The sequence below is a fragment of the Perissodus microlepis genome, chromosome 22 (assembly GCF_051167445.1).
Source record: "Perissodus microlepis isolate ML-2025 ecotype Zambia chromosome 22, ASM5116744v1, whole genome shotgun sequence".
NCBI lineage: Eukaryota > Metazoa > Chordata > Actinopteri > Cichliformes > Cichlidae > Perissodus > Perissodus microlepis.
Window position 1 is genome coordinate 12,945,001 of NC_140481.1, and position 23,843 is coordinate 12,968,843.

General features: G+C 40.0%; 1 protein-coding gene across 2 annotated transcripts in view; it reads right to left on the bottom strand.

Annotated features, from left to right (window-relative positions):
- ptp4a2b (protein tyrosine phosphatase 4A2b) overlaps positions 1-22,943 on the bottom strand; it is a 23,968-nt gene extending 1,025 nt beyond the window's left edge. Inside the window, exons 1-7 of one of the 2 annotated variants that reach the window (XM_084919214.1) lie at positions 22,790-22,943; positions 3,756-4,048; positions 3,217-3,325; positions 3,043-3,135; positions 2,817-2,947; positions 1,281-1,355; positions 1-270 (exon numbers count right to left, since the gene is read on the bottom strand). The exon at positions 1-270 is cut by the window's left edge and continues 1,025 nt beyond it. In XM_084919214.1, the coding sequence (XP_084775340.1) occupies positions 159-270; positions 1,281-1,355; positions 2,817-2,947; positions 3,043-3,135; positions 3,217-3,325; positions 3,756-3,760 (525 nt within the window). In that variant the 5' untranslated portion in view covers positions 3,761-4,048; positions 22,790-22,943 and the 3' untranslated portion in view covers positions 1-158. The other variant, XM_084919215.1, reaches the window with a different exon arrangement.
- Between the last annotated feature and the right edge of the window lie 900 nt (positions 22,944-23,843).

Genomic DNA, 23,843 nt, shown 5'->3' on the forward strand with positions numbered 1-23,843 from the left:
CTTCCTTCTCAATTAACCATGACTCAGTGTTAACAAATCATCACAATAATTACTGATAGCACTCTCCGTGTTTTGTTTTGTTTTTTCTTTTTAAATCTCTCCCGTTATCGGAAGATTCCCCACTAGATGTGCATAAGAAAGACGCACTGACAGGCAGCCTACTGCACGCAGCAGTTGTGGCCATTGGTATCCTTGAACCGCAGACGCATTTTGGGTCTGTATTTCTCGAGGTAAAGAAGCTGTTTGGAGTTGAAGGCTCCACGTCTCTTCCTGTGAAAACCAGAAAAGAAGGAGAGGCTCTTTAAATAACGTGACTACAAAGAATGCAGCACATTAAAACATGACGGTGATTACAGGCGTTATAAAAGATTGACAAGCATTTTCAAGCAAGTCAGAACTAGTACTTCTGAATTCCTAGAACTCCATCTTCTACTTCGGCGTAAGGGCTAAAAGTGGGAATTTCTCAGTGACTCAAGTGTACTGTCATTGGTCTAGATGGGATCACATGATGTTTTGGTGCAGCACACACAACTGGCATATTTAAAGCAAACACAACACACCTATGTAAACAGTATACATTAAAGAAGGACTGTCATTTACACAGCTAATGTCAAATAGCTCTTTTTAAAAAAAAAAAAAAAAAAAAAAAAAAAAGGATAAAACAAAACATGCTAACATTTCCTTTCAACTGCTTGGGCCATCCAAACACAAAAAAGTAAGATTAAGCAAGATTACAGGAAAAACCACCAAGTGAATTGTTATAGTTTACTGGATGCTATCTTTGGGCACAGAGCAGCACGTGCTGGTAAATGTGGGTGAAAAGCACATATTAATCAGGCATTTCAGTCCACCTCACTTGCCAGGTTATCCCAATTAAAACAGCATAAAAATAGGTCCCTTTTAACTCTGATTATCACGAGTCCATAGCTCTGTTCACAGCATCCTTCAACTTTTTGTTGATAGCCCAAATGTTGCTATGCTGTCAACCAACTCACTAATACAGTGCATTAGCTTTCCAACCAGGGAAGGAAAAACAAAAAAAGCACCTTCCTCCCAAAAAGACCTGTGATATCACCTAGCACAAAAAAAAGTTCCATGACTCTAAATCCCTCCAACTTAAATGCATTTAATCATTTCTTATGTTTTTATGAGGTCTGAGTTTTCAGTATCAGCACACCTTGTGTCTGATTTACACTGCAAGTCTCTTAAAAAGGCAATAATCTTTGATAAGACTTGGCCTCCTTTTATGGGTCTAGTACAAAAGCAAAGAGTATACTTACTGTCTTATGAACTGCACAGCATCCTCATACTTCATCCCACACTCAATGAGGGCTAAGGCCACCAAGACTGGAGCTCTGTGAGGTGAAGAAATCCAGTGGACCACCAGTTCAAGCAGACAGAGCATCCAAGGAAGAAAGAAGGAGAAGAGAAGATTAAATGCCAAGAGTCACATGGTTCCACAGTAATACGGCGGTGAAGGAATGAGAAAGGGGCGTTTAAACCTGAAAAAGAGGCCTGGGAACTCAACAGGGGTGCACAAGTTCACTGTTGCCCTGCTGGGGCACTGTGCTCACACCCTGAGCCTCAAACACAAAAATAACTGATGAGTTACAGTAAAAGGCTTCTCCTTTCTCACAACAGGAGATAGGGTGAGAAAAGACAAACATAAACACTTTCCAGACCACTCGGCAGGTTAGAGCTCAGTGCTGACAGCAGTTGTTTTAGTGGCTTTTTTCTCACATACAATTCAAGACAGACAGAATGTGAGAATGTTGTGTGGACTCTGTTAAAAGGCGGCACATAACTGCTGCCTCCTACACTGAAGGCTTAAGTGTTAGCCTGTGTAAAGCAGATCACACTGCAAGGCAGAAAACTCATATGACTGCAGTAAACAAAGTACAGGAAAGAAGGAGAGGAGACGCAGTCAGAAAATGCCAGTCTAACCAATATTGGGAATTAGAAAGTCTCTGGAATGCCACAGCAATGCAAAACGCTAGAAGCCATTGAGAGCAGATTGGCTAACTCTGCACTTGTGGTCAGGAAAGACATTTTCACACAAACACCCCCCATGTCATGTGCTTATGCCTTATTTGTTTTCACACTTTGTGTTGTTATTCAGCATAACTTGTTTGTAATTCACTGTCACACTGGTTTCTGACTAAGAAGTGTGCATATTTTCGTCTCTGGAAGATCATAACTAGATAGAATGTATTCGAAAGCTAGAGCTTCCCCCCCAGAACCAATGCCTGGCTGTTGTAACTAATGATAGTGCTCAGTAAAAACACAATCAGCTGCTTAAATGATCTCTAACAGGAGGAGAAAAAGGAGACAATCATTTGAGTTACTAAATGAATCACTAATGAGTATTGAGGATTCAATTCTGGAGGTGGGGGTGAGAGGCAAGACCAGCCAATGCTGTGTGATCAATAGTGAAGAAACAACAAGTGAATGCTTTCTCTGACCACATCTCTCTGGAGCTACTGTTAATACCGCAGCAATGAAATGGTCCCTGGTCACACTAACCAGATTACTAACAGGGCGGGAAAAAACAAAAGGATGAGATACTGGGTCAAATGGGCTGCGTTACATAAGGGACAGGCTGTGTTGCTGCCTTGGAAATGGCACGTCTAACTTTGAGAACAGATGTCTCAGTTATCTCTGCCGCCACTTTGATATGGACCCAAATAACCACCTTCTAACCCTCTAACTTAAAACATACCACTACATTTCTCATTTATTGCATGCAGGACTGTTATTTGGGCACGTAAGAAAAAAGGGTTTTGGTGAAAAGGAGGCCAACTGTACACCATACATACCGTCCGAGGCCTGCCACACAGTGTACGGCAATGCAGCAGCCGGGTTGCTCTCGAAATTTGGTGTTGAGCAACTTGAGCCAGTTATCCACGATCTGGGTGGGAGGAGGGGCACCATCATCAAAAGGCCAGTCCTAAAGCAGAAAACATCAATCGTCATCAAACAACCTAGTTGAACAGCACAAACATCCAGTAAGAGACTGCCGCAAAAATGTATGTCAACACTTACCAAGACCTGTATCCCCTCTTTCTCTACTGGAGCCTTATCATAGGTGGCATCACAAACTCTAACCAGAGTGTTCACCTCAAATTTTTTCAGTTCCTGTCAGAAAACGTGAAAGGGTGCATTTGAGACAGAGCCCTGGGAATCTGATAAACAGCAATAACACAAACGTAAGCATACCTCGGTGAACTTGTTAAGTGTGGCATTGGTGGGGTTGTGGGTGATGAGGAACCTCATGCACTCGTAGACAATCTCAACTGCAGCGGGGCGGTTCATGTTGGCGAGACGGCTTTAAAAAACAATTACAATACAAAACTCTTACAAAACAAAAGCGACTTTTGGCTCAGAAGTCAGCAAAAAAAAAAAAAAAAAAAAAAAAAAAAAAAAGAAAGAAAAGAAAACCCTCAAAAAAATTGCTAGGAAATGTATGTTTTCATGTAGGGTAGAATAAATAAAAATGACAACACGTGGAGGGGGGTCGCTCAGGAGGACAACAGGTATTCACTATGGGATGATGTACACAGAAGGATAACACAAAAGAAAAGGAAAAAAAACAAACAAACTAGTCCACAACACTTTGGGATGTTTAAAAAAAAAAAAAAAGAAAAGAAAAAAAAAGAAAAATACAAAAAATACAAAACCAAAAAAAGTTAATAACAAAAAAATAATAACACAGAAGAAGATGAGGAGACTATCCAGGAGTCATCCAATCAGTTTACCCCATTCAGGAGAGCTGTTTGTGATTGGCTGTTCAAGAAGAAAGTAGAAAGCAAAGGTTTTTCGTATCGGTTGGGACAGGGCAGAGCAATCAGGCCAAGGGCTACGCAATATCCCAGAGGGCCTTTGGAAAATTCAGCAGTTCCTAGTGCGCTGGCAGTCAGGGGGGTTTCTGGGTAGCGTAGTCCCTCGGGGGGCGGCCGATTCACTTCTCCACAGAGGTGAGGTGCTGTGCCTGGCAGAACTCTCCGCTCACACACGCCATATAGGTACGGCTCAAGTCAACACAGAAACCCTGTGAAGAGAACACAGAAAGGGAGACTTAAATGTAACGAAATCGCACACAAACAGCACCCATTTATTTCAAACAGATAACCAGTGTCTGCACAAGCAGGAGGCCACCGATTCAGGTCGTTACAGAATATGATACTTGTTAAATTTGCACATCTGCAGCTGATTAATAGTAATAACCACAATACATTTTGCATATCATGATTATATTTGACTATTAGTCCGGAGATTAAATATACCATATATGTTGACTTTTGAGCACTGGGTGGACAACAGTACAGATTAAAGGAGCCTTTAATAAACCAGATATAAATCTGGAATTTCAGTTTATACAAGATTATTTTTCCTCCCCATCAAAAAGGCTTTCTATAATAACTAGGGATATATGACTTCATTAAACAAGTGATTTTAATTAACAACAAACTAAAAAACGTCAAAGTTAAACATCTTCAAACATTGTTAAATGTTTTACGGAAACCACCAAAACTGCTGATCACATTCTTCAGTGCCTCCAACAGCATTTTAAAAGCTGCTGAAATGTGTGGCACTTTGCAGCCTTGCACAACACTGTTCACACGCACAATGTCAGATTAGTTCACCAAGTGTGGTTAAGTGAACCGTGCTAGCACCAGCATGCCTCTTTCCTTGCAGGTTAGCTGCCACACACTTCTGCTGAAGTTAGGCTATGCCAGATTAAACTACATACAACAATTTAGATAAAAATAACACGCCAGTGTACTAGTTTGTGCATCTGTTCTTCCACATTACTCATTTACAAATCCCAATAACAGAGTCACAGGTGGCAGGTGACTACCCAGGAGCCCAGACTCATACATACAAACCATTAGTTAATCCAACAAGTATTTCTGAATCTAACCAACAACACCACCACCATTACTGAAGTGTCTAGCCAACAAGCTCACTTCCCTAATAATTAAAGGCATACATTTCAGTCTTGATTAACTGAAACATGATCTGCGGTCTGCTTGTAGTTGTTGTCAGTGTTTTCACTTCTCAAATATCAACTTCTGGAATTTGCAACATAAAAGTTGTTCCATGATGTAGAGGTTTACACATTCACAGAAGCAAAAGATCCTATTTTTGATTCCAGGGGTAGACAAATCCCCTGGGGCTGCATCAGGAAGGTCACCTGGTGCTAAAAACTCAAACATGTGGAGCTACTTGCTGGGATGACCCCCTGTGAATAACAAAGCAGCTAAAAGTAGCTTTAAAAGAACTAAAGCACAACAACAGTGTATAGACACTCAAAAATCCCCATCATGACTGTTTCTACCTTCCAGCCAGTTAATCCTGCAGTGAAATGACAGCACCTTTGGATTACATCACTGTCAATTCACCACCCGTCACCGAAATGGAAAACTAATAATATTCACAGCATGGAGTGCAGACACGTCATAAGAGTGTCTTTCAGAACAGGTAATGTCTGGCCTGTAACTGGCCACGGAGCAGTCAGCTGAACTGTGCCAAGTCCTTGACAGTCTAAACCCAGCCGCCACAAACTGGCTGGAACCGTCTCAGAGCAATATGAGAGAGAGGTGGGGAGGTAGCATTTAAAAACAAAACAAAAAAGGCAAGAGCTGACTATCTCTACACCTACCACGTGTGTGTGTGTGTGTGTGTGTGTGCGTTAGCTAAAGAAAAAAGGGCTCGGACTTTAGCACCATGTCACAGGCAGTAGTCACAAGGTGCGGATTAACAGGTGGCCAAAGCTTTAAACAGCCCCAGCATTTCAATCCCACGCTCCCCCTTTTATAAAAACTTATTTTGAATGAAACAAGACTCTGTACTCTCAGCTGCTTTATATAATAGATTCAAATATTAAATAAATTGAGTGACAGCTTTTTCCATCTTTAGCCTGTCTCAAGTCAACCAGCCTGATATGTACTATCAACCACACCGCCACTACACAAGAAGTGTGTCAACCCATGAAACAGCTGCAATGGCACTCAAAGCAGCCTTGACTTTGTTTGCGCCTGTGTGTTGGTGTGTGATGGCCAAGATCATCTGTGATGCCTCTAATTACCACCACTGAGCCCGACAGAAAAGAGAGTGGCATGGCTACAATCTGACAACTGAAGCCTGGACAAAAGTCGGGCAGGCTTCTAAGGTTTTTTTTTACCCCCATCAGCTCCTAATCCTCCAGAAATGAAAAGGACAGATAAGTGGAGAGATGGGGCAGCTAGCATGTGCTTTTCACCTGTGAAACCTGACTGAAAAGGAGGAGAGCAGACTAAGAGACTGAAAAAAAAAAAAAAAAAAAAAAAAAAAAGAAATAAAAAAACTCCATCAAAGAACAAAAGAACCAGACACGCACACAAATACACACCAAGGACACCACAATGACAGCTTATGCTAAAAAGATGAAAAGCAATTGTGGATAGCTGCCCAGATGGACCAAGTGACTTCATACAGTCTGTGTTCCAAATGCTGCCACAAGAAGGGTTACAGGTGTAGGTGTGTGTGTGTGTGTGTGTGGGGGGGGGGGGCAGATGGGAAACCCCATTTTAGAATTAACACAAGTGTATGTGAACTAAAGCACCTCAGGGCCAGGTGCAGAACATGAGGTGTGGCTAAGCAGCAAGTATTACGCTAAATGCAGTCTCAGTCGAGCTAAATTCAGGCGCTTCATGTTTTTGTTGCAATCCCTTCTCACCGTACTCACTACCTAGAGCTGTAATGATTACATAATTCACTTGTTGATTGACAGAAATCTATTACGTTTCTGCTATTCTGTTTGTACGTTTCTATTTGATTTAGATTCTATTTGTGCCGTACGGTCAATAGTACACACAGGCAGCTTTGTTTGTGCAGATAAGACCAGTGCATGTGCTTTTTAAATGAATTATTAAGTGATCATTCATAAGTTCTTCCTCTGTGAATATTTTATTAACAAAGCACTTTGTGATCAATAAACAACAACAATACAATGAGCAGCGTAAGGTGAATTCCAACGTCATCGTTATAGGGGATGTCGGCACAGGAAGCAATTCCAGGCCTGAGACCACAGAAAGTCTCTGACATAAGGTACATAAAGCAAAAGAATAAATAAATGAAAAAAAAAAAAATGGGGGGGAGTGAAAAAGGCAAAGGTCCCGTATTGAATCTTCTAAACTTTGATGTGCAAACAAATGACAGCAAACATGCAAACTTTCAACTCAAACCCAATAGGTGACAAATAGCCAGGTATGGCTATTTGTCACCTATTCATAAATTGCCTTACATAACAGAAGATAAACAGGAAAGTCGAAAAGATGAAGAAATGTTTTGGCCACCAGTTCTGACTAAGCCTTTCAGAGGAAGTAAGCAAACTGTGGTAACACTGGGCCTGCCCAGCTGCTGCCCAGTCTGCCATCACAACATTGTCGGGAATGCATGCAAATTACTGTTGAAATTTGCAAACTGGTTCTGCAGTTATGCACTGCTTAGATCAAGGAAGACAGAAGAAAAAAAATGCACAGAGATACACACCAAATGTGTTTGTACAAGCCAAGTATGTTTAACCACACAGGAAACGAGCAGCAGTTGACAGAAAAACCTTCAAACTGTAGACCGAAAGCGTGTTAGCGATCTCTCTAGTCACTTCGACATGAATGGCTGGTATAACTTAATGGAAATGTTGTAAGAATGCTAGGACAAACTACTAATTAAAAAAAAACAGGCTAAAAATGTTTAGCCTGTATTTTGCTAAATACAGGCTAAACATTTTCTGCAGCTGCTCTGCCACAAAACAGTGAAGCATACACAATTTCACAAAATAGATATATGTAATAAAAATAGAAAAAGAAAGTTCTAGAAGGTGAAGACAGCCTGAAATCATCAGAGCTCATGATGCTAAGCTTTTCCTGTCTGGTTAACCCCAATTTTATTTACAAATACGAACTTACCATTTTGTTTGTATAAATTGGCAGCAAATGAAGCAAATAAAATTTCATTGCCATTTTTAAACCAGACCAAAACACCTACTAAATGTGAGAACCATATTCAAAATGATCAACAAACATTACTTTTTAAAAATTGTATTAACTAAGATTCTAAAAATTACTAAATTATCTAGATGTTGGATTATTTTATGAATACTAGAAACAGTATTATAAAGAACTTGGGCTTACAGCTGGCATTTTGCACATGCGTGTCCATGTATAAACATATATTCTAAATTGGGAGAAAGGTCACTGAGTAAAGGCAGAGGCCCACACATTGGCTCAGAGAAAGCTCCCTTGGTGCCCTGTTCAACATCACGTGTTCACTGTTGGAACAGGGCTGTTGGAGCAAGAAACAGGGGAAAACAATTGAGGCTGGATGGGAAGAACTTCCCAAATCGATTGGTCCTCACCAGAACCCTCTTAAGAGTAACTAAGGCAAAGCAACGGTAGACAGCGAGTAAGACTGTGAGGACGAGAGAGCGAGGAGTTCAAGTATTAGCTGATAAGGACTGCAGTATCTCAGAACAGAAAAGGACACGCAAACCTAAACAGGTGATAAAAATGGCAAAAGAATGGGAACCAGGGTGTGGGTATCCTGCAGCTGCTAACTCATTTTCTTTTTTTTGCTTGATTCATCAAACTGTCTGGTGAAATACGAAGTCAAGTCAGACATAAAACAAACTAAATGAATATGGCATTATCCTGTAGTGCAAGATAAGTGGTAACTAAGCTCAGAATATCAACAATAAAACGCTGCAGGTGGCAGCTGTGAAGTTATCACAGCTTAAGTGCATGAAGAGTAAAGTGCTACAGTGGGAGTGCTAATTAAAAGGCTTTCGCCATATTAAGGATTTTACTGCAACAAGACTCCATAACTGCACAGCTAAAGCTGTGAGAAGCTCTTGTTGGCACTTGATAGCTATCAGGTGGCCCGTCTCCATGACTCTCCCACCAGGACTACCACACACACACACACACACACACACACACACACACACACACACACACACACAGTGTAGATAGCCACAAGCTTAGGGAGTGGGTGAGGCGGGCTGCTCTAAAATTAGAAAGACAAATACATCAACACACAGAAGTGAGACATGGAATACACAGAGTGGAATACCAAATGACGAAACAGACTTTTTATACAAAATGTCTGAGTACATCCTCCCCCCATAGTGAAAAATATTAGTTTTACATGCATCCCAGTCTGGTGGTTTGAGGTTAGCTTAGGTTCTCAGTCTTTTACTGACGCTTTGTCTGGAGCCAGACTGGGCATGACCAGACTGTACTGCCTTGAAGCAGCTTGAGGCCTAATTTTTGCCATGAGATCCAAGTCGAAAAGCACAGGAGCACACCTGTCATGTTAGAAGGAAAGGGTGAGAGGGCAGGCTGGAGGAAACCATGTTTACTGACATGACAGCAACATGCAATGATAATGGAAAAAAAAGCTCTGACACACTCACCTACATGCTTGCTGCACCCACCTCATTCTTAGAATGCCTTCACAAATATAAATACAATACTGACACTTTGTATTGACAGCAAAGTACTAAATTCTCCCTTTACCTCTCTGATATGACAGGCACTGATGTGAAACTCGAGAAGATTGAGAAGCACTGACAGCTGCAAACAAACGTAGAGAAACCACGAACCAGGAGGAGCACAACCGGAGCCAAGTATCATAGAGACCTGCCTACATTCCTGTGGCCTTCATGAGAGCCAAATAAAAGATAACTAAGATACTTGGAAATGTCAAAGAGGACAGAGACAAAGAAATAGTACCAAGAAAGCCAGCAAGATGTCATTTGGAAGAGACATCCTGTAAGGACATAACAAGAGATTAGCAAGATTAGAACAAGAGGGGAAAAGAGCAAAAAGAGTACAGAAGAGAAACAAAAAGTCAATGGGTAAAAACTAGCTGAGATAAATCAGAGGATCACGCCTGCCCAATGGTCCAGCTGGTTCCTAGTAGTGACGTCAATACAACCGATAGGCTGGGTGGGTGTATGTCACCTCAAACTGGAGCAGCCCTAACAGTGTTCATACCAAAAACCCAAGATGAAGAAGAAAGCACTACACTCACTACAGCACTACTGTTACTGTAAGTCAGTGCTAAGAAGGAAAAAAAAAAAGAGATAAAGAATGAAAAAGCAAGAACTTAATGCTTTAGTGGGAGAGAAAGGAGTTGATACAAACAGCCGTACTAGCACACACCCCCCCCAACTTTTAGAACTAAAAAAAAATAAAATAAATAATTAAAAAAAATACACTTAAGCCAATTACAAATTACCTGCAGACCTTTGGTTTACTTGTGGGTGGGTGGGTGTCAAACTCATATGTGGAGCAAGAGTAGGTAATGGTTATTCATAGCGAGCTTTGATGATTGTCCGTTTTCCAAGATGAAAATGTTTACCGTATGGACCACTTATTTAACACTGTAACAAAATATGCTCCCCCAATATTATACTATATTATATCAATCACCCTTCCATTTATTTTACATGTCACATGCTGGGTAAAAACCAATCATGAAAAACATGGGTCTAGCCTTCAGGTGCAGCTGCATGACGACTGTTTTTTCCTGTTATTTTGTTTTTTTAAATAACCCTGCCAGCTGGACCGGGAGAGGGGGAAAAAAAAAAAAAAAAAAAAAAAAAAAAAAAGGAAGAAGTAGTTAAAGGGGTTTTTTTCCCCCCCCCATTTTCAGGAGACTAAAGCTTGTTCATCTTGTTACAATGAAACATTCTACCAGAAAACCTCAGGTCCTTTTCCTTTAGCAGAACAATGTGCTCCACTACGCTGCAAAAATTTCTCAGGTTACCCCAACTCCTCAAATCCCAATTCAATTGAAGGGCCACAGCAGGTGCCAGATAAAGCCCATTACACAAGAAGCCCCAGCATGCAGGACCCAAATGATATGCCGAAATTGTTCCATATGTACGTACGTGTTCAAAAAAAAAAAAAAAAAAAAAAAAAAAAAAAAAAATGCTTCATTGGCATTTTATGATGGTGTCTATCAAACTAATTCAGTGGATTGAGAATTTGTGCTACAATGGGGGAGGAGGAACAAACAAACAAACAAAAAAAAAAAAAACATTTTCTAATAATTCCAAGGACAACGCAATACCCATGTCAGTACAGGTTATGATGACAGGTCACCAAAGTATTCAACAAACAGTACAAACATTAAAAAGAAATGGGCAGCACAACACGCCCTTGTCATCAGTCACGCTTGAAAAAGCAAAGACATACAGGCAAGCAAGCCTGCAAGAAAACATGTGCACAAAACTACAAAAAAAAAAAAACAAAAACAAAACAAACACCCCCCACAAAACCCTACTCTAGTTCAGCTTCTACCCCCCTTTTTGCCTCACCATTCCCTTTTTTTTTTTCCCCTTCATAGTGTAACAAACAAACCAAAATCCCCAGACATGCTTGAACAAGACTGTATTAAGGGAGGGCAGCCTGTATGCAAAAACTCCACTGGGAACTCCAATAGTGATTCCAAACTGTTGTTGTGCCTCCCATGAGCTGCACACTCCTGGGGATTTAGAAAGAGGAGGCTCAGGCTGGAGGTGGGAAGAACTGGTGCGCGCCCATTCAAAACGTTTCTGAGAACAGTAAAACATTTCTTCACCTGCCATGCGGGTTGAGGTTGGAGTATCAAAGCTGGATTATACAGCAATGCGTAAGCCATTTTTCCTAGTACTACCAGCACTAAGTGCAGAGCAAAATATTGATAGGACAATACGTGTCATTAGTTGAAAAACACTTAAGGATATTCTGGTGTTAAAGTTAACCAACTTGGTGAAATCAATGGGAAAGTGAATTAGAAATCTAATCAATTGAATTGACCAACTGAAAAGTAATAACACAAACAATACAATGATGTAAATAAAACACTGAGTTATTATACGTCATGAGAATTGATAGAATAACAGGACAAAACATTTGATGATTTCAGGCTGATTGAGACATCGCCGGCCCTTGAATCCTTATAATCAGGATGTGAATCACAGCCGATCATGTCTGTGTTTACCTGTGTCAAAGTGGCACTGCACAGACATTGTGACAAAGACCTGTGGTGTGTCTAGTTTGAAGGAGAAAAAAAAAAAAAAAAAAAAAAAAAAAAAAAAAAAAAGGCAAAGATGGGCATTTTAAAAACCCGACTAAACCTCAGGGAAAGGCACCTGCTCTCCCTCTCTCCATCAAAAAGTAAAAGTGCTAACAGCAAGTGGAAAGGAAAACATTCCTGTTGTTAAAACCTGTGTGTGGATTGCCACGGTTTCATCAGGCTACAAATAGATTGGGTTAAATAATGACCCTCTATGAATCTGTCAGCCAGCAGATACACATTTATCCTCAGGACTGCCCAGCAGCTGGACTCCTCAAGCCACAGCAGACCCTCTTTAAAGGGTTTATAGACTCACTGAAACATCTCATCTCACCTAAACTTGCTTACATGCTTTTAATTTTCAAACAGTATTGAAAATACATGAACTGCCAAAAGGTCTAGCACCTGTGTAGCAACTGTCCCAGAAGGAGAACAAAATTTTTATTTATTTATATATATATATATATATATATATATATATATATATATATATATATATACATACATACATACATACATACACACACTAGGGCTGGGCGATATATCGAGGTTTTTAAAAATATCGATATATTTTTTATATGAGATATAAGATGTGACCATATCCTTTATATCGATATATACGTTATAATTATAGTTGTGGAGCCACAAGTTTGCCTCTCGTCCACTTTTGTCTCTACGCAACGTTACTCCGCCTCTCCTTCACTGAACACAACTCCCCCTCCTCCCCCATAGCTTCACCTGCAGGCAGCGACAAGATGAACACGGCAAATCTCCGTTAACGAGTTACTGCGCATCGCTCCGTGCGTGGGGCTGGACGGCGTCAACGTGTTAACGAGCTAACCACGCTAACGCCATGCAGCCCACAGGGGCTGCACAGCCTAAAATCCTTTCATTTTCTCAAAAGTTGACAGCGCGCCTTATTTATGAATTCTGGTTGTGCTTGATGACCGCGAACCGATTTTATGTGGAACACAGCGCTCAGCAATCTGTCAAAAATTGTTTTAGTACGACTTTGGTAAGCTACGGAGCTGCACCGCTTGATGGATTGTCGGAGCATTACGGCTACCGAGGAGCCTCGCGTTGTAATACGCACTGTGCTTCAACGTAATATTACCGTATTGTGTGTGTATAAGGACCATAAATGGCACCTGAAGCGGATTTCAAACTCCAGGCTGTCAGTCACGCAGTAGAAGTTGGGAACAGAGCAGCTGTGAAATCTGTCTGTTATTATGCTCAGCGTCTTTTAGTTTACATTTTGACTGCACAATTGTGAGCTTTTTGTTATGGACAAAAACAACATACTTTTCTTTTATTTATGGAGCATTATTATTTAATAAATGCTCATAATTTATTTTTGAGTAGTTTTTTTTCATGTACATCTATGCTGTATGTTAATAAAAGTGCCTGTGTGACATCTGGGACACAGCTTTGACTAAGAACTCTCTTTTTGTTCTTACTTTATGGCTTTAAAAAAAAAATATCGAGATATATATCTTATATCGCCATCCAGCTAAAAAATATCGAGATATGAATTTTGGGTCATATCGCCCAGCCCTACCCCCAACCCCTCTTTTTTTAAAATCAGAGGCCACCTGATCGCCATAAATATTTGAAGCTCAGTTACTCTGATACATTTGCATTTCCTTATCTGAGCATGCTTCAAATATTACAGCTTTCGCCCCATTAGCACGTGCTAACTAGGCATTTAAGTTGTATAGCGGTTGATATGGCTCCACGTATAACTTGTATAACTCAAGTCTAGGATCGATTGCTTAATTATATTTTTAAATTACTCAATAAAACCCATTTAGACAAAAAATAAATAAATATCAGAGATCTGTCTTAATATTTTAGTACTGTAGCTAATCATCATGCAATTGCTAAGGCACTGTTATAATATTAATAGAGTCTATTCATCAAAAGCTGCCCATACTGGACCTCAAATTAAAAAAGATGACTGTGACACGCATTAATTTAATCACTCTATAGCAATGCTTCTTAACTGTAGAATCAGTAGTTTTATTCAAGCATACATATAAAATGGTTATGGCATGGATTCATTTCATCACTGGACTAATGCGTAGTTAATATAAACGCTGACAAATACTCTGGGGAGATAAAAATGACTCAGGATTGGGATAGTTTCCTCATTCACACACAGTCCTTACAGTAAAATAAAAACAGAAAAAAAAAAATCATACACCATAACTGGGTGACATGATGCAACATTAGCATAATAGCAGTAGTGCAGCAGTACGTTTTTAAATGATTGTGACAAACATCTAGAAAATACATTTTAAAAGAGTGCAATTGCTTTGTTTGTAAATAATTATCATGCTAAGGTGGTAAACAGGATGGTGTTTTCCTGTTACAGTTGGAGTGGTTAAAATGGCTTTGGTATGTTTCTTATTTAAGCCTTTAGGGAAAGGTGATATACTGGTTAGGCAAGGCATTTTCCAGTAAGTAATGTTTAAAGACAAATGCATTGTTAGGTCTTAATAAGTATAGAAAACAACAAGAATAACAACACTGATGTAGGTAAGTCATGGGACTTCACATCATAATCACCTGTCACTACACATTTTCCAAGAACTGCCCATCTAACCTCATTCAAACTGTGGCAGCACTTTTCTATTTATCCCAACAATAACCACTGAAAGTAGACCAGACAGACACTGATGCTGTCCAACCATTTTCAGGCTTTAATGCATGCCCCCACCCCCTGCGACCCTGAACTGGTTAACTGAAAGATGGCTGGTTGCAGGTTAACAGCTAGATCATTTCCATAAGCACAACTCACGATTCTGCTGGTCTGTCTGAACCATAAACAATCCGTGATCCTGTAATATTTTCCAAACGTAGAGCAGTCTTCTTTAGAAACACCTGGTTAGACGTACATACTGTAGAACAGAAGCTGCATTGTTTACTCACAGTTAGGGCTGCCACGATTAGTCGACTAGTCACGATTACGTCGACTATCAAAATCGTCGACGACTAATTTAATAGTCGACGCATCCTTTGAAGCTTTGTAAGATCACAAAAGACGCAGGAATAAGTAGTAGGATTTAAGAGTGTAATAACGGACTGAAACAGAAGATGGCAGCACTGCATGTACAAGGATGCCAGCTGCCGTTAAACCCCGAAGAAGAAGAAGTAGCTCTGTCCCAGAATTCATAGCGCAGCCCAGCTCAGTTTCCAACAATGGCGGCAGCTAGTTAGTTTTAATATTACTCTTATTATTCTTTCTGGGTCACAAAATAAACGTTTAACATATTTTCAGGCGAGAATGTAGCTGTGTAAACCTCAAATATCTGCTCAGTTTATCAAGACACCACAAATTTTAAAAGCGCTCCTACGTTTTCAGAGACGTCTGTTACCCACTAGCTCGATAGCGAGCCGGGGCAAGGCTCACTAGAGCCGTGAGAACACCGGACTCCCGGCTTCAAACCCACCTCCGTCTTTCGCTACTCAGGTTAAACATATATAAGTCACTTAGATAACTTAAAAATGTTATTGTTTGGCTTTTTTTAGTATTTTATTTGTTCCTGAGAAAATCTGTTTGGCTGAGATCAAAGTTATAGTTTTTACACAGCTGAATACACGTCTGGCAGACAGCTGATTATCAGAAGTGTGAGATGCTCCAGAATTTACTCCGGTGTCCTGTTATATTTTAGATAGCAAGGAGTTTATTAAACTTCACCGAAACAATCTGCAAATTTCATTAAAATTTAATAAACTATCATCTTGTCTTTATTTTTAGTTAGCACCTTAAACACTTAAAGCTGTAAGCTAATGATAGTTATATAAGAGCAGATGCTGCTGGTGCAATAAGCTGTAGTTTTACGTCCAATGGATGATGATCTGATTAGTCGACTAATCGCAAAATTAATCGGTGACTAGTCGACTATCAAAATAATCGTTTGTGGCAGCCCTACTCACAGTACCAAGACATCAGCTAATTCCTCTTTGTAATTACATCACAAAAATCACTACTGATAAGCTATAACAGATTAAACTGGCAAGCGACAAATTTGCTTAACTGGTCAAATGGACTGGTTTCCAAAGCAACTCTGATCTAATTCTCACAAATACTGACTAAAACATTTTTAATGGCTGGGAGTAACTTAAGCACATTTATTAAGTGTCTCTTGACAAACCATGGACCTTGGTAAAGCTTGGTACTCTAGTATAGAGTAGCGCTAATACTGCTGACCTTTAAAAAGCGGACAAGCATTTTTACTTCTTAAAACTTGCAAATCATACAAAGAATACACTCGTGATTTTTCAGAACAGTGACAGCAAAAGTTAAAAAAAAAAAAAAAAAAAAAAAAAGAGGATGTCAAATGCAGCTGCCGTGTCTACTTATTTTGCATCTTGATTAGATCTACTTACTGGCAGCCAAGTATGTTATGTTGTGAGCGGGTGTAACTTTTAACAGAGCTTATTATAACTGCTGTGCAATAGCCCTTAGAGCTTGTGGTGTACAAGTCTATATGAATTGTTTCTATAAGAGCATTTCCTCATTTATATTTCTGAGAGTTTTAAGATATTTGAATAAAAATATAAGTGTAATTGTCAGTGTTGCTTTTAAATGCCAAGATTATTTTGCAGACATTGTCATAAATGGGCAGTCTCTTTCCAATCCCTATTCAGAACAGCAGGTTAGCTCTCTGTAGCCCTAAAGCACAAGAGGTAATCTTCCTGCAGGGAACTTGCTGTACTGCCTTTTTTTGTCTGTGTAAACTGGGTTCGAGAGAGGGAGGTATGGGAACATGTAACCCCCACCTTCTATGTCCATGAACAGACGAACACCCACAACACATGCACTTGCACATGGCAAAGCCCACTTATCACACTGCTTTGCTGCCTCTGAGTGAGCACAGATAAACAGTGTAACGATCAAAGGCTTCTGATAGAGCTTAGAGGGGGAGGGCAAAGACTGATCCATCTCTGGAATACACTGAAAGAGACCAGGGCTCAGCACCTTAGAAATGGGAATGAAAAGGTTGAAAACATTTAAACAAAGGTCTGTTCTACCCTCACATAATTGGCCTAGGTCCACTTTTAATCACAGTTTTCACAAAATAGGAAAAAAAAAAAAAAAAAAAAAAAAAAAGGACTGCCCAATTATATGTTAAACAAAAAACACTTTTTCCCTGTGATTTCAATGAGAATTAAAAGTGCAAATACACAAAGGAAACTAATAAAAGAGACAAAAGGTGGTAATATAAAGTGTTTGTGCCAATCGTGTGTGTCAACAAAGGCTGGGCAAGTTACCAAATGATGCAAGATTGAGATACAAATGGCAGGAGCACCAAATCTACAACTGGGATTGTGGACCAGCTTACCAACTGAAAAATCCATGGTTTGAAAAATAGTAAATAACAACAATGAGGTACCGCAGAGATTTCTACTTACAAAATCTCCAATGCTTGGATGCTGCAGGCATCCAAGCATTGGATCTAGAAAATACAGCAAATTTTAATGGCGTGCATACAGATATGAACTAGCAAAAAACGTTAGTGGGGAGTTCCAGTTACAGATCAGAAAACTTTAAACCGTTTGTACCCAAATTCGTTACACATTTTCCCGAAGTTTTGACCACTGGAAGACTTTTAGAACTCATCCATTCAGAACAACTCAGATGCTGATTACAAAGTTCAGCATTCATCAGGCTGACGTCACCATCTGCACTCCTGCATTTTAAAGTTAAACTGGAGTTTTGGTTGCAGAAAACTTGAGGAGCAATAACCAATTCCAAATACAAAAATCACATTTGTTTACAAGAAAACTCTAAACCCTCAGTACCTTTATTATATACTATGTAAATAGAACCGTAATGTGTGTCATAGTTGCCATTACCAAATATGACTGCAGTCTCCAAAGACAAGGCAGTAGTTTTCTGGCTTGATTTGGAATATGGGTCGCCGGACTATATTGAGCCATCTGAGCGCCTTTGATAAGTTATAATCTCATCTCACAATCCTAAATCTGCTCCAGGATGACATTTCTCAACACAGACAGAACACAAAGCAGCAATGAGACACACCTTGACCTTCAAGCTAACATGTGAATTACGCACTGAAAGTCAGCATTAAAGACGCATTTTAACAAGAAATCTAAAGTGCTGTAGCCAAAGAGTCAACTATTCATGGAATTATTTTTTAAGTATTTGTTCGGTTTTCAATTCTGGAATTCAATTGTTCACCTTTTTTTTTTCCCTCTTTCTTTTAAACACACAGAAACCTAATCTCATATTCCTTTAATTTAGAATCATGACGCAGTAAACAGTCTCACTTACCTCACTGTTCCTAATTGAGCAACACTGTCACTCGATTTGGCAAATTTTTTTGCCGTGTATCAGAAGCAAAATGTTGACTCATTTTCTCTGAGGGATCACCGGAGGGTGCCAAAAAAATAAAATAAAATAAATAAATAAATAAAATCACAGCACAGCAATTACAACAATCAATACCAAATTATTTCTATAGTGACTTTTTTAATGATTACAAACATCTACCCCTTCTTGCTGGACAAAGTTCTGAACATTTGCTGTGGTCACATCTTCTGCATACTGGCCACACAGCTAGTATGCAGACCATGTAGCTATTGATAAGTGTAAGCCGCCACTGGCCTCCCTAATTGTTGGTCCACAAATAGTGAGGCTGTTTTGTGCTGACCATTTCTAAATCTACAAATATATATGCACACTTTTTACTTCCTTTTCTGGAAATGGGGAAGGCCTTAAATATTCACAATAATGCATTTCTTATTAATTTTATTGCTTAATGTGACAGTAACCAAAGACCGATTAAGTATAACTCTAAGACTGCCGAGAACAGTGAAAGCTTCTAGTTTCAGTCAATTCAATATACAGAGTTCCAAAATAAGAGCTAATATAGACACGGAAAAATACAGATAAAAAAAAAATCTTCATTTCATTTTGATTGTGATGATTTTCCCCCCCTCTAGCATATATGGGTAAACAAATAACAGACTTTCACAATTGGTGCATCCTTAAGAACGGGCAAGTTAAAATACAAGGTGTTCCTTCAACATTCCAGCTAACAATTACTTCCACTCTAGCAAATAACTGACAGCTGCTCCTGTAGAAGTTAACTGCCTTGTTGTTTAAAGGCACAATGGTTCTTGTTTACAAGTGTGCCAGGCTTATGGGTTCATTTAGCTATAATTGATATGTGCAAGAGTCAATTCATGACAGATTTACAATTTTAAAAAATAAAAATAGAAAATAACCCAACATTAAGAAAAGTAAACTTCCAGGACTGTCTAGAAGTCAGTTTCTGTGCCGAGACCAACGCTCAGCAACAGACCGAGCCAGTAAAGAGAATGTCTGCTCGCATTTTTGCCGGGAGGTGCTGATCCCACCACAACATCAATTCTTCTGACATTTGGAAACCAACTGCCTTCTGACAGCAGCATCAGGGGATGCCTGTTGCCATATCAACAATTATCCCTGTGGTAGCAACAAGTGCTCTTGCGGGGAATATGGTGTGTCTTGATAAGAAATCAAAAAGGAGCAATGGTGCTTAGTAAATGCTCACAAAGTAAAGCTAAAGAAGACCTAAGAGTGCAGCAATAATGAGAATTAACGCTTGTTTATATGCTGTCATCAAGGAACTTTTTTTTTTTTTAAACTAAAAACCAACAGCCCTTAACAGAACCGTAAAACACCTTATGATCTCAATTTAGCTCATGGTAGCAAATCCATCTTTTTGAGATTATAGCCACAATGAACACACTAGTTTGCGAGAGGCACTCACGGGGTGGGGGGGTGCAAGTAACACACACACAAAAACAAAACAAAACAAAAAACACCTAGGCAATGGGCAAACAGAGGGTTTGTTGTCTAGAACACCACTGCTTCAAAAATAGCACAGTTTTTAAAATCTGAGAAAGCAAGCACCTACACACAGCTGCTCAAACAACAATAACACATATTACTATTGCATGTTCTGGCACAGAACTCAGTGTTCCCCTGTTAACTGCAGCTCTGACAGCTGTAGCTAAACAAGGCAGGTGTAAACACAAAAAACAAAGGAGGATCCTATTCCTACCTGTTGCTATAGTTTCAGCAGAAACCCCCTGCAACAGCAATCTAGGAGAGGTGTCAATCTGTGAAACGCTGCCAGTGCCACTGAGCCTGCGCCTTTGCTTTATCCCAACACTGTGGCAACAACAGTAAACACTGTGCCGATCACTGCATGATTCATTAATCCACACACTTTGAAATAAACGAGCTACTCACAAAAAGGTGCCCACTAATGCGTAACTACATATGGGCTTCACTTAATCGCTTTGAAAAGAGGTAGCACAAACAGTGGCCAACTAATCTTAGCTTGCCACTTTATACCAATTTCAAAACAACTTCTACTGCAGCCAAAGATAGGAGTGAGCCCATTGTAAAACCAAAAACTTCGTGTTCCATTCCCACCACAGATATGGACAGTAGCTAAATTTTAAAATCTGTTAAAGCAGTCAGTATGGAATGGCCTCCTCTGCTCTACCTTTCAACACTCAGTCACCCCCCTGTGGCTTGATGGGCTGAAAGCCAGCAGGCTACAACATAGGTGTTCTTCTCCCCCAGTAACACTCCTTTGTAGGCTGATATCAAGTTACTGCACACTGGGTTCACCTTTCACAGTTACAGTAACCAAGGCTGAGAACTTCCCATCTTGTCACAGGGCATTTTCTTTGTTCCTAGTAGGCATAAATTAGCAACCAACCAGCATATTCAATCTTTAAACAACAAGTTTGATTTAGCTGAGAAAATAGCAAAACTCAAATAAGGATAATTCAAGTTTGGCTTACAAAGGTTACAGGTAATAGAAGTTTGCCTTGCAGAGTCGGATCACAAAAATGAGTGCCCACCCCAGCAGTATAGGGCTGACTTTAGCTGAGGGATGTGCTATATAAGCAGATTGAGTGAGAGTTGCTATTTCTAGATTGGCCAGAGCATCATGTGTCAATTAGCTACAAAATAAAGCGGGTCATCTGTTCAAATGACCTACTTCCACAAAGAATAAAATGCCAGTGGAGTCTAAAGACTGCAAAGCACTACAATACTGAAGTTGTGAAAGTCTAACCTTTTATGAAGCAAGAGTATAGACCTTATTGATTACCTCAATTTGATAGTACGATTACATTACTCACTGCAACTTTCTATTATTTCTGTTGTAGTGTCCCAACATTCCCTTAGCTTGTTTTCCTGAATGCAATCACTCACCTCATCCTATCAACAGGCAAACCAGGTCACCTTGCAGTGACTCATAATCGGGAGTATATAATTAGCTTACCTGTTACACCAGTTACTGATTGACTCATCCGCCCTGTTGGTAGGGTGGCTATTCGCTTGTATTAGCCGCCCACTAGAATTTACTACCAGAGGGGAGCCTCAAATCAGTGGAAGGTCATAAATTGAAAACTGAGAGGCATGGGAATGTGCCGCGGCCTTTAGTGTCACAGCTGCTCTAGTCAACTTCCTCCCGAAATGCATTTCCTCATTTCACTTCAACCCACATGGCTAAATGGTTGGGCGCTTTCTGTTTTAGGAAACCAGACGAGGCTAAATTATAGACCCACCTAACTCCAGTTTGGCCATTTTTTTCTCTCCTTTTTTCGTTGAAGCCGAGCAAATTTTCCGACTCCAACCAGACAGCCAGCAATAAAGACAAGGAGCACGACAATCCAGTCCAGTAGCCGCGACGACAAACATAAACAGACATGACATATCGTTTGTCGGTTTAAGAAAAAAAAAAAATCAACCCGTCAGCCTGGCAATTGGCCTTTAGCATATGGGTGAACTACTATACTGCAGGTCAAGATTTTGTCACAAAGGGCGGAAGGCAGCTGGCTAGCTTAGTCGCCATATAGTTACCACGCAGCTTTTCACAACTACAAATAACTTAAGCATCTTATACACATAACAGTAGCACTACTAGCCAGGACAATTGTTAACGTTAACACAAGTATTCATTGCCAATATGATACACGTTGTTCAGAAGAAATTCTACGGTAACCTGTACACCCTTGCACCGTGTAGCGCTAAGGTAGCGCTAGCACTTGTGGTATTCCGAACGACGGTCAGTTTAGAAAACACCACGTTATGAATACAACTAAACGTATCCTGTTCTAAAAGAAAAACACAAGCTATGACATAGTCGTGTTAGTAGTCCTAATACTAGTCAGCGATTTTCTTCTTTAGGGAAATAGCCATAGCCGCGATAGCAAGCTAACGCAGCTATGTTAGCTAGCGGGCTAGCTAACGCACTTTGCTTTTAGCAGCAATCTTTTAGACCAGCAGCACTGCAACAATCAAGACAAAGGTAATTAACTCAAGTGTGGATATCACGGATATCTGAGGCAGTGAGAATGAACATTCATACCTTTAACGGGATTTTCAAAACCGATTGTAGCACACGATTAAACCGTCTTAAGCTTTGCTCTGCGAGCTACCATTAACGTGGCTACATACTGGACACTATTCTCGGACGACCCCTCATGCAACTTACTTTGGCTGCCCGGCAGTGTGGCGATCACCTAACATATGGAACTCAACTTTTCAGTGGGCTCTAGCGGATCTATAGCACTAGAATTACATTCAATCGAGGCAGAAAGAAGTTCCCAGAGGTTTCCTTAGATCTTTTAGTCATTGAGTACTTACAAAGAGCAAGCTGAACATTGAAATCCCGTGACTACCCCGGAGAAAGTGGAGGGAGTGCAGAAAGCGCTGTCAGATCGCCTTTTTGTTCCTCTTTAGTGTGGCAGCCTGAGATCTCGTCGGAGGTCGGGAACTGTTGTCGGGGAGGAGCCTCCTCCTCAGTTTGTACAAGACCTTCAGGGACCGTCGGAAATATGTAGACCAGACAGTGAGAGTTAATAGTCAACAAAATGAGGGCCACCTGAGAAATCTGCAAACCTCGGAAAACTTTAAACGACAGACGCGTGTATCCCAGATCATCCTAGCATATTTTTCTTGTTTGTTTGAGTGTTTCCTCGTCACCAATATAACTATCAGGAAGCGGAAACTGGAATAAATTTTAAGTGACATGCATGGCAACATCTGAAGGGATTAGCTTCAAGATCGTTCCTCACTTTGCTTTAGTGTAGGTAACTTTTCATATCTTCTATTACTTCTCTCTATAACAGCACATGTATGTGCATCAGGTTGTATCTGCGGTCACTGAGCCAGAATTAGCGGGATCACACGAATGCAGCATGGATGGTCTGACGTCAGTACGACGTAAGAAGAATCCGGTTGACTGATGACAGCTCACCATGGTGACGACAGTTCCAGCAAGTAATAACACCATATTACCCCTGTACTCATGGGCTGTTTTTTAAAAATAGATTTTATTCTTATCTAAGCACATTTTGGATTGGCTACAAGAACCGTTTTGTTTCGAAAAGTATAGACTGTTGAATCGCCTCCAGTCACGCATCAGAGATAGTTTAGTTGTTTTAATTAAAAGCCAGCTCATTCATATGTTTGTTTATCCACATTTAATGTAGTTATCTATCCATCCATTTATACTCTTCTGCTTACGTGATAACCCATATATTCAACATGCAAAATATTTATGCAAAGATATATGTTGCTTCCATCTACATCCAGCGAGCTGACCTGAAAAGGAAAAGTCTACCTTTTCCTCTTTTCAGTCCTAAACTTACTATGCAATCACCCATCTCTCTGAGGCCTGAAACGCTGTTTATAATTG